This window comes from Hippopotamus amphibius, chromosome 1 (assembly GCF_030028045.1).
Source record: "Hippopotamus amphibius kiboko isolate mHipAmp2 chromosome 1, mHipAmp2.hap2, whole genome shotgun sequence".
Classification (NCBI taxonomy): Eukaryota; Metazoa; Chordata; class Mammalia; order Artiodactyla; family Hippopotamidae; genus Hippopotamus; species Hippopotamus amphibius.
The window spans coordinates 113458856-113470935 of NC_080186.1; the positions used below are offsets into that span (position 1 = coordinate 113458856).

The following is a 12080-nucleotide window of genomic DNA, read 5'->3' on the forward strand; positions in this document are numbered from 1 at the left end:
TTGTCATTGATATTTATGTATATATAAATGGATGAGTGAATGGATGGATGGATGATTGGATAATGGAAATTTCTGACCTCATCTTAGAGCAAGAGTGATAAATACCGTTTTCCTGGAACAGACTGAAGAAGAAAAAGGTGTTAAGTGGATAGGGGAGAGGGAATGTCCATCTCTTAACCTTCAGTGGATAGTCATGAGGTTGACAGATTACTTCTAGTCTTGGCTGTGTAGTCTTAACAGGAAATTAGTTCCTCAAATGGGTGAATATATGAGAATGTGTGTTGTGGGTGAAATGGACACAGAGGGAGAGTCCACAGAGGATGTTATGGGTCAGTTTGTAAAATGGAATAGGATTTGGGAATTTAGCCTATTTCTTCTCTTTACTAATTAAAAAAACCAATTCTTTTCTAAAAGACAGATGTGTAATCCCCCCCCCTCCGCCCTGGCCAAGAATCTGACAAGTTACAGTTCTGTATAAGCATAAGCATTTAATGTTTATTTTGATTTTAGGAGTATTTGGCTCAGAATAAGTATCCATAGAAGTCCAAAATTCTTACCATAAATATCCTTCCATTTCATGTTGCCTGTTGAGGACGTATTGAAAATGGGTTGCACACACGAACCATTAGAGCTCCTTCATGCTAACTGGAGTTTACCAGGAAGTAGTGTCAGAGAATGAATACTTGACCAGAAGTTAAATCATTTTGTTAGCAAATTAATCCCTTTAAAAAATTATACAGGGACTTCCTTGGCGGTCCAGTGGTTAAGACTTCGTGATCCCAATGCAGGGGACATTGGTTCGATCCCTGGTTGGGGAACTAATCCTGCATGCCGCATGGTGCCGCCAAAAATAAATCAAAATCAATAAAGTTATGTGTTTCAGGTCCTAGTTAGAGTTCCAATTTTAAGGCAGTATTAGCACTAGGATAAAAAAGGTGGAAAGAGACAAGGCACTGCAAAAGGCCTTAAGGAAAAACTGCAACCTCTCTTTTTTAGAGATAAGCAAACTAACCCAGACAACGTGACTAATTCCTAGAGCAGGAAGAAATCTGAAAGAGTCTGTATCTGTGAGACTTAGGAGCTAGAGAATTGAACTCATCTTTGATATTTCTTGATTTAAGCAAATCCAGGGGAAAACTTCATTGTCAGAAATAAATGCTTTTGCTTTTATTAAAGGATTTATTACAAATATGGGATTTATTACAAATACGTTTAAATAATTTATACACAACTTCAAAATTGTATGTTTGCCTAAGACATAAAAGGAGTCTTACTCATTATAAAGTACAATGTCCCCTACATACGAATGAGTTCGTTTCAAGAGCATGTTTGTAGGTCCAATGTGTTCATCCAAGAAAGTTAGCCTAGGTACCCATATAATCGACTATATAGTACTGTCCTGTAATTGGTTTATACTTTTAACACAAATAATACATAAAAAACGAGGCATTTTTAATCTTACAGTATAGTACCTTGAAAAGTACAGTGGTACAGTACAGCAGCTGGCATACAGGGGCATGTTCGCAACTTGAAGGTTCGTATGTAGGGGACTTACTGTACTCATGAGACTTAATCCTTGTCTTAAGTCTCTCCACTCTGCCTCAGGGTGTTGTTTGTTGTTTTTTAATTTATCTGATCCTATACTGTATTAAGCATTGTGCTCAATAAGCATTGCTTCCTTTATTAGACCAAACTGAGGAGGAAAGTATATTTTAGAGGTGAGAAATCTGAGGCTTAGAGTGAGTAAGTAATTTGCTCCAAGGTTATGGCTAGTAAGTGATGCAGTTTAATTTGAACCCAGGTTTGACTGGAACCCAAACTTAGTCCCTACACATGCTGCTTCATTTGTGAAACAGGTGGTAGGGACAGAAGTTTTCTTTCAAATGAATGCTAGTCTCAGAATAATTCCTATCTTGGGATGCTATTATCACATAAAATATCTTGTGAACTTTAGTAATTTTTTTCATAATCTGTTTTAAGTTATATGTATATCTTTATTTATTTATTTATTTATTTATTTATTTATTGGCTGCATTGGGTCCTCGTTGCTGTGCCTGGGCTTTCTCTAGTTGCGGCAAGCAGGGACTATTCTTTGTTGCGATGCGCGGGGCTTCTCAGTGTGGTGGCTTCTCTTGTTGCGGAGCACAGGCTCTAGGTACACAGGCTTCAGTAGTTGTGGCACGCAGGCTCTAGAGTACAGGCTCAGTAGTCGTGGTGCATGGGCTTAGTTGCTCCACGGCATGTGGGATCTTCCTGGACCAGGGCTCAAACCCGTGTCCCCTGCATTGGCATCCAGATTCTTTACCACTGCACCACCAGGGAAGTCCTGTCAAGTCATATGTATATGTTTACTTAACAGCAAATTATTTGTCCTCTGTGGAGTTCTGGGAAAAAATTTAAAAGTCATTTCTAATTTGTGATGGAGAATTAAGTGAGATGATCGAGGTAGACAATACATTTATTTGTTTAAAAATGCAAATATAGGGCTTCCCTCGTATCTGAGTGGTTAAGAATCCGCCTGCGGATCAGGGGACACAGGTTCGAGCCCTGGTCTGGGAAGATCCCATGTGCCGCGGAGCAACTAAGCCCGTGCACTACGACTACTGAGCCTGCACTCTAGAGCCAGCGAGCCACAACTAGAACCCATGCACCACAACTACTGAAGCCCACATGCCTACAGCCTATGCTCTGCAATATGAGAAGCCACTGCAATGTCTGCACAATGCAACAAGGAGTAGCCCCCTGCCCTCCTCAACTACAGAAAGCCTGTGCACAGCAACAAAGACCCAACGCAGACAATAAATAAAAAAAAATTTATTTTTAAAAATGCAAATATAAAGTTATTGGACTGATTTTCCCTTCCTGTATGTGGCTTACCTCGATGAATTTCCAGAAATATCTTGAACAATGGCAATGTCATTGAAATATAGGTACCAAATAATTATTTTTGGATAAGACAGTTTAGTCATAACTAACACTATTTAGTAATCAGGGTGCTTTTGCATGTTATTCAGTGCAATAATCCTGTAAGTAAGAAGATACAAATAATTTTATTCAAAGCAGAAAATGCTACTGTTCAAAAGAAATTCGATCTAGTTAGAATGATCAGGGAAGTTTGCATGAAAGAGGCAATTTAAGATAGCTCTTGAAAGATAAGTAGAATTTGGTAATAGGACATTTTAGGCAGAATTAATTGTAATAGAAAATTACAGGATATATGTAAGGAAAAGGAACGGTTTGGAGCCCAAGGAACCACGAAGGAAAGGCCTTTGAGATAAGACTGGGAAGTTAGATTGGAACCATTGTGGAGGGTCTTAAAAGCTAGGGCTTTTACTTAACTTGGTAGATAGCAAGGAACAAGTTTTTTGGTTTGATTTTGTTTTTTTGAGTAGAGTAGAACTAGATTAGTCTGGTAATGTACATAAGCTGAAGAGAGACTAGGAAGCTGATCATGCTGCTGTTGATATATAGTTGATTAGAATGGTGATGATAAAACCTTTAGGTAGAGGGCAAGGGGAATAGAAAGAAGGGAATTCATGCAAGAAACTTCTAGGTAGAAGTGTATAGGATTTGATAACTAGTTAGAAGGGGCAGAATCAAAGATAACTAGGATATCCAACTTGAATAAACCTGAATGCAGGTGATAAGTTTTATCTTTGGGAGAGAATGAGCAGAAAAATGAGAGAAGGGCTAAAAATGCAACTTTGGCAAACACAAGGGGGTAAGAAAACTGGCAATGGGCAGAGAAAGGAGCCGTTTATTTAGTGGGATCTGGTTAATGATTGTATATTTAACAGATGCAAAGGGAAATGAATTTTAAGAAAGGTTTAAGTATAATAGCTGACATCAACATCATCAAGCCTTTACTAAGTAGTCAGGCACTACTTTAAGCACTCTACATGCATTAACTTATTTAATAATTATAGCACCACAGAGAGGTAAAGAAATTTACCTCTGGCCACTGGCAAATAAGTTGCCATTGGCAAGTGGCAGAGCCTGAACTTGAACAGTCTGGTTCTAAGTGTCTTACTCTAAACCATCACAGTAACAGAAAAGTTGAAGGTTTGAGACAGCACTGGAATTGGCAATTAACAGATCTTTGATGCTTTTTAAGAGTGTGCTTCTTCAGCACCTACTGCAGTGCCTACCAGTATCACTGAGAAAAGAGAAGCAATTGAAGAGAATTTCTGCACATTCTCACCAACAAATCTATCGACCTACCTGAATCTCTACCTAGATTCTCTACCTTCCTGTCATAAGAAAGGAACTGTCTATGGACCTATCACTTGATCCTGTCCTCTCCCACTTACGGAAATAAGCAATTGTCCCATCTCTATCCTGTATCAACTGTAGCACCTGATAATAGCTACATTATTTCCCACCTTGGAAAAAGGAAATGACCCTGTGAGCCCACATTTTCCTCCAGCTTCAGCTCCATTTCTCTGCTCCCGTTTTATTTCTTGAAAGAGTTGTCTGCACATGATAAGTCCACATCTCCCACTCTCTCTCTCGAACCCTCTCCAATCACTTGCTTCCTGGAAACAGCCCTTGTCAAGACTACTAATGACTACTGTGTTTGGCAGATTCAGTGGTTATCTTAGTCCTCATCTTATGCAACCTATGCAGCAACACTTGACACAATTACTCCCTCCTGCTTGACAAATTTGCATTATGTGGCTTTCAGAACATTACTTTCTGGGTTCTCCTCCACTGGTCATTCCTTTTCAATATCCTTTGAAACTTGCTCCTTATAGCCCAGTCCTTGGATCTCTATTCTACCTGTACTCACTCACTTCCTGGGCAACCTCATCCATCTCATGGCTTTAAGATCATCTATATACTGACAATTCTTAAATTGATGTGTCCTACCAAGACCTTTTTCATGAACTTTAGGCTCACAACATCTGGTGCCATTTATGTCTCTGATATCTCAAACTCAAGATATTTAACCAAAATCCCGATTTCTATTCATTTCTCAGAGGACTGCTCCTTCCCATTTCCTCCCCTGGTCTGTCTGAGAAAATGGCAATCCACTCTCAAAGGGAGCAATATCACCCCACAGGGGGAAAACACTGGCTCTTGGGGGATGAAAAAGTCTTAGATATTATTGATACAATGCTTTGTGACCTTCCAAAGCTCAACTGTACCCAACAAAATTTTAATCCTTAATTTCTCTCATTTTGGGGGGTATGACACAAACAGCAATGACATTGAGTTCATGGAAGATACACAAACTGTATGCCAAGTCAGTGCTACAAAACTATGAGGAATAGATGGCTGTGACTGGAGAACTTTCCTTCAGTTGCCCTATTTTGAAGTTAGTGGCTCTATTTTGAAGTAGTGGGCTTCACAGGAAGTACTGACGGAAGTGCCTACACATGGCTACTGGCTGTCAGGTACTGCCTTGTGAATGTTACGTTTGATTCTCTGTGCATCTGCATAGGACTTGGGCTTTGAGAAGAAAATAGAAATAGTTTATACTGTATTATTTAATTCTACAAAAGGCATTTAATTCATCATTAACTATGTCAAATGGTGAGAAGAAAAATGTCAATATTTGAATGTCTAGCTGCTAGCAATTTTCTTATGTCAAATAAAAGTTAAAAGTTTATTAAATTTTTTTAAGAAATTAAATTTTCAATTATTTTACTTTTGCTGGAAATGTAACAGTTTTGAATGATTTTTAAAAAACGGATTCCCTGGTGGTCCAGTGGTTAGGATTTGGTGCTTTCACTGCCATGGCCTGGGTTTGATCCCTGGTGCAGGAACTAAGATCCCACAATCTGAGAGGTGCAGCCAAAAAAAAAAAAAAAAGCCCACCAAAAAAACCCCCCAAAATCGATTACATTGCTATTAAGTATTTATATAAATTAATTTACATATGTAATGCAATGAATTACAATTTATATACATTAATTATGTTAAAGTTTACTCAGCAAATAAATATTATTAGCGTTAAAAATTTTTAATTTTTAACAAAGATTTTAGTCATTCTTAACTCTGCACTGAATAAAAGGTAAACTTCATGTTTACTCTTGCACAGCTGTACAGACAGTACATAAACAGATATACAGTATATCTGTGGCATTAACATTTCATGGGGTTAGGGGGAATAGGAAAAAATATCTAAGAAGAATCTTTAGGGTCAACAAGGGTCAACAGGAATGGGAAAAAAAGGCTGAGAAACACTGTTCTAGTTGCTCCTGTCAAAAACCTTGGTGTTCGGACTTTCAAGGTAGTGCAGTGGTTAGGAACCCACCTGCAAATGCAGGGGACGTGGGTTCGAGCTCTGCTCTGGAAAGATTCCCACATACCATGAAGCAACTAAAGCCGGTTCACCACAACTATTGAGCCCGTGTGCTGCAACTACTGAAGCCCACACACGCCTAGAGCCCTGGCGGGTTCCGCAACAAGAGAAGCCACTGCAATGAGGAGCCTGTGCACCGTGATGAAGAGTAGCCCCCACTTGCCACAGCTAGAACAAGCCCGTGTGCAGCATCAAAGACCCAATGCAGCCAATAAATAAATAAATTTATATATATATAAAAACCCCTTGATGTCATATTTGACTTTTTTTTTTCCTTCTCATAGTCCTCTTAAATTCATGAGCAATCCTTTTGGCCCTACCTTCAACTATATCCAGGATCTGACACCACGTCTCTCTTTTTTTTTTTTTGTTATGCTAGTCTAGATTTCTTGTCTGGATTACTCCAATAGCCTCCTTTACTGGCGGCTCTGCAGTCTATTTTCAACATATCAATCAATGTAATCTTTTAAAAAGAATGCTATGTAACTTTTCTGCTTAAAATTGCTCTGCTTAAAAGTGTTCCCCACCTCAAAGTTAAAAACCAAAGTCCTTACAGTGACCTTCCAGACCCTACATGAACTCTTTCCCTTCACATCTCAGATTTCATATTCTACCACTGTCCCCTCTTCTCTAGCCACACTGGCCTCCTTGTTCTTACTCTAATATATCAAGGCATTCCTGTTTTAGACCCTTTACACTTCCTGTTCTACCTGCCAGCATGTTTTTCTCCCCCTCCCGCATATTTGCTTGGTTATCTTGTGCTCAACATTCAAAGTATCACTTCCTTCCAAAAGCCTTCCTTGATCACCAAACCACCATTCCCATTCCCTTAAGGACACACACGCAACCCCTCTCTTACCCTGCTTCATACTTCTTCATAGACCTTATTACTTCCTGATATACTTTTTATGGTCTACTGCCACTAAGCCGCAGAAGAAAGGAATTCTTGTCTGTTTTGCTCTGTTACTCCGCCACATCTAGAACTGTACTTGGCACAACACGTTCAACAACAACTTTTTGTTGAATGAACAAATGCTAGATGTTAGCTTGACAAAACAAGTTCCCTGCCTCAAAAAACATGTCTACTAGGGAGACGCGAAAGAATTGAAACAATAATTTCATGTGTTCAGTGGGACAACAGAAGCCTCCAAATCTGCCCAGAGGATTTACACAGGCAGATGCAATGGCATGGTTAATCTAGGTTGTGCTAATCAGTATAATAACTATCTAAGGCTTTTGTAAATTATAATATATTACGCAATTGTGAGACTATCAAAACTGGCGAAGGTGAGATCACATCTTGCCTTTTATTGTTTCCGCGTCTCGAAAATTCTACGGGGAAAATTTTCGTTTCACTTCATTTACTTCCGCTTCCTATAATCCAAAAAGTCAAGTGGCCGTGAATGGTATCGTCCAAGGGAAGTGTAAAAATTGTTTGGCCTGGAAGTTTGCGTAGTGAATGGCTCGCTGGAGCTGGCGCATGCGCATTCTCTGAGGCACTGCAAGATGGCGGCCAGCTACTTTATCGCGCGTCGGTGCCCTGAGGAGTTGGCGGCGGCGGCGGCGGCAGCTGCAAGTGCCAGAAAATAACAGTGGCCCCTGAGCGGTGCGACTTTCTCGGCCCTGCTGTGTAAGCTGGACAGCCCCAAGAGAGAGATATCGCTAAGAAGCAAAACGCGGGGCGGAGCGGTGAAGCCCCTCCCCCAACCTCTCCTTAGTTTGACCAACTCCCTCACCCTTCCCTCCCCGTTTTTCCTCCCAACCCGCTACACGCTGGCCTGCTGCGCAGGCGCACAATTAATCGACGCGCCTCGTTAGCCCTTGGGGCTTGTGGGCTTCTGCGCGCGCTTGTCGTTCTTCTCCCTTGATTGGTCAGATTGCCCCGCCATCACGCCTCCCTCTGCTTTCTAGGTTGAGAAGGAAGCAGGGGGGCGGGGCCAAGCAGCGCGTGCGCGATACTGTTGCTGTCCCTTTGCTGCTATTGCGTTGCAAAAAAAATCCTGACTAGGTAGCCTTGGGCCTTTCTGTGCTAGAGGATCTAAAGGAGAGAGAAAGATTTCTGCAACTGAAGGGGCAGTCGGGTAGTATTAACTTTAAGATATTAACGCCCGCTGTTGGAGGAGTGTGGGGAAGGGCCTTAAGCGTTGAGAGCCGAAGAGTATAAAACCATTAATTTCCGGGCCAGGCGTTTAGAAAGGCTTCGCAGGACCTGTTTTCTGCGTAATTCTTCCGTAATTACTGACTGGTTTAAACACAATCCCTTGAACAATTCTGATAAACCTTCGAAACCCGCAGCCCCTCCTTGCAGCGTGTAGGAGCCGCCAGCGTTCCCAGCAGCTGGTCCTCCCGTCCTACCTCCAGAAGAGCCTAGCGCGTGCACCACCCCCACCCCCTAGCCTCCCTCCCCACCTGCGGCTTCCACGCACTCGCAGTGATTGTTTTGCCCGCTCCCGCCGCCGTCGCCGCCGCCGCCGCGGCCGCCAGAGGAGCAGCAGCGCTTGTGCAAACCGGGAAGATGGCGGCCGGCGGCGGCGGAGGCGGCAGTAAGGCCTCCTCCTCGTCGGCCTCTTCGGCAGGGGCTCTGGAGTCCTCGTTGGATCGGAAATTCCAGTCGGTAACTAACACCATGGAATCTATTCAAGGCTTGTCGTCTTGGTGTATAGAGAACAAGAAACACCACACTACTATCGTCTACCATTGGATGAAGTGGCTCCGGAGATGTGAGTGTTGGGGGTGACTAGGGAAGGGAAGACTGGGGATGGAAGGAAATACTGCCCTACACGCTTAGGGTTTCCTGGTGGAGCCGCTGCATTCGGTTGGGGTTGTTCCCATTAAAGCTTCGACCCGAGTGTTCCCAAACCCGGACTCTGTTTCTAGCCAGGATTGTCCTAAACTGCAGGAGGCTCATCATTTCTTGGATTTTATAGCCACTGACTTGGTGTGACCTTGGGCCGTTGGGCCCAAACCTGTAGAGATATACATGTTATTTCAGAACCTTGTAAGATGTTTTTACTGAACCTATACAGACATTGTCGCGTCCGTGTATTTCTTTTAGGCCTTGACGTGCTAATGATTTCTTGTTTTCCTGATGATAGACAAGCTATGGTTTAAGCAGTAGTAAATGCACCTACTTCGCTGGAATATGTTGGACTATTCTGTTTTCCATTGACCTAAAACTTGTGTAATAAGAAGGGTCTTACCTAGAGAAGAGGTAACGTGAGCTCTACATAGAGCTGAGGCGACCACCTGAGAGGTTCTCCCGTACCTATGTTTGTTGCAGTAAAATACAGGCTTGTTGATACTGACCGGAAACAACCGTAGTCAGTATCGCCACTAATACCTTAAATTGGAAATATCTCCAGCTACTTTTCAATCAGTTCAGATATCTTTTTAAAAGAATAGAAATTGGTTTTATAGGTAATCAAAAAAAGGAACCAAGAAGTGAGCTTTTTGAATATATACTACTTTTTCCCTCCAGTTAGTTGCTTTTTTGTCTTCATCGTGGAGTTTTTTTTCACTTTGCTGCTTTACTGCAAAAAAGAGGTCTATTAGACTCTCAGGAAGCATGGATTGTTTGCAGAAGAGTTCAAATCTTTCAGGACGAGGTGTGGAGAAGTCATTGTTGCTTCCTGCTGAGAAGAGAAGGATGACCCTAAATCCATGTATATCTGTTTGAATTTTAGGTCTGTTAGGTCTGTTGTTGCTTCCTCCCTATGGCATGTCACCAGTGAGACCCAGCCTTCAATTCTTCTTATTCCACTTTTGCTATTGCTCCTATAGTCTTTTTGGGGAACAGATGGATAAAACTTACAAAATCATAGACCCCAAACTTCAAACCATTTGTGTATAAAGTTATTGTTGGGAGAGATGTTTTGTGGCTCTTTGAAGAATATATGCAGAAAGCGTTGTATAACCAAGGCAGGGTTACCTATATTTACCAATAGCAGATCTACGTTTCTTTCTGAGAGGTGAAATTAGAACGTACAATATCAAATATGGTACTAGTCATTATCAAAGACTCACGTAATAATTATCTACTGTGTGCCCAGCCCTTTTCATTTACGGTATATCTAATATCTCATTATGCTTTAAACTAACCCTAAGAGGTAGATTGTTTAATCATTGATTTACAGAGGGGGAAACTCAGGCTCAGAAATGTTAAGTAAGCTGCTTAAGTTTATACAGTAAAATGGTGGAGTTTGGATTTGACTCCAGCATATCAGATGACAGTGGTCACATTTAACTTTGTAAAATAGTGTTTTCATCATTATTCTTTAATGTATTTGGTATACCAGTGGTAGCAAGCATTGCTCAAGCCTGAGGACATATTCTCCTTAAACATATTTTTTTTCCTGTTTTAAAACATTTTTACTTTTCATGCCTTTGGGCTCTGGTGTTTTAACTGTATGGTTACATCATTTGCAAGGATAAGTTGGTCGCCATCCCTGCCTGTGGGATTACAAATGACAATTACAATGTATATTTTTTTCTAGTCAGCAATAATGAGATACAGTGGAGCCAGAATTGTTCTGCCTCTACTTTTGATATTGTGTATGAGCTTATTTCCTTTGTTTTTATTTTAAGAGTGAAAAAAATGATTGCTCTAGGAAGACAGTACTTCATTTGAAGTGCATTATATATAGTTTGCGTAGTTAAATGCTTCTGGCATTCTATAAACCTGATTTTTTTTTTCCTGGTGTAATGGAACTTAACTTTCTGAAATGGTTAAGGGTAATTTGTAGTTGTTTTGTGTTTACATTGAACATCATCTGTCTTATTGTAAATAAAGCCTTTTGAGAGAAATATTCAGGAGATTGGTGTTAGAATTATTTTAGTTCGAGTTTGGTTTTTAAGTCAGCTTTAGGCAAATTTGTGAAATAGGTGTCTTCGGCATTCCCGAGTTTCTGTCCATTTTCCTGATGCCACTTTTGATTCTCTTTTTTTCTTTTGGCATCCATTATTTAGTAATTTATATTTAGACCTCAATGTGAATTTAAGTAACTTTGTTAACTCTTCCTGAGATATTTTCATTTTATCCTTTATTTCATAATGTGTAATATGAGACTTTTGTTCACTTTAAAGGAAATAATCTAGGGCATTCCCTAGTGGCCTAGTGGTTAGGATTCAGGGCTTTCACTGCCATGGCCCAGGTTCAGTCCCTGGTTGGGAAACTGAGAGCCTGCAATCTACATGGTATGGCCAAAAAATAAATAAATAAAAATTTTTTTAAATAAAGGAAATAATTTGGAGAAGGCAGGTAGGTTTCCTGAAGACAAACTCCAGGGTGGGTTCTACTCATTTTATTCAGACTTGTTTTAATTTGTCTGATTGAAGCTTCTATTACTATTATTATTATTATTATTTTAATAATTTTATTTATTTATTTATTGGTCTTCATTGCTGCACACGGACTTTCTCTAGTTGCTGCGAGCGGGGACTACTCTTCATTGTGGTGCGCAGGCTCCTCATTGTAGTGGCTTCTCTTGTTTTGGAGCACGGGCCCTAGGCGCGTGGGCTTCAGTAATTGCAGCACATGGGCTCAGTAGTTGTGGCTCATGGGCTCTAGAGCACAGGCTCAATAGTTGTGGCGCATGGGCTTAGTTGCTCCGTGGCATGTGGAATCCCAGGGCAGGGCTCGAACCCGTGTCCCCTGCATTGGCAGGCGGATTCTTTACCACTGCGCCACCTAGGAAGTCCATATTACTATTGTTTTTTAAAAGTGATCTTTCTGTAGCATATACAGATGTCATTTCTGTGCATTAAAATCCTTCAG

The 12080-nt window shown here is 40.9% G+C and overlaps 1 protein-coding gene across 3 annotated transcripts in view; it reads left to right on the top strand.

Moving 5' to 3' along the window:
• Positions 1 to 7807: 7807 nt before the first annotated feature.
• Positions 7808 to 12080, top strand: part of RPRD2 (regulation of nuclear pre-mRNA domain containing 2) — an 86166-nt gene continuing 81893 nt past the window's right edge. For all 3 annotated transcript variants that reach the window (XM_057722144.1, XM_057722153.1, XM_057722161.1), the window contains exon 1: positions 7808 to 9027. In XM_057722144.1, coding sequence (XP_057578127.1) covers positions 8823 to 9027 — 205 coding nt within the window. In that variant the 5' untranslated portion in view covers positions 7808 to 8822. The remainder of the gene's footprint in view (positions 9028 to 12080) is intronic.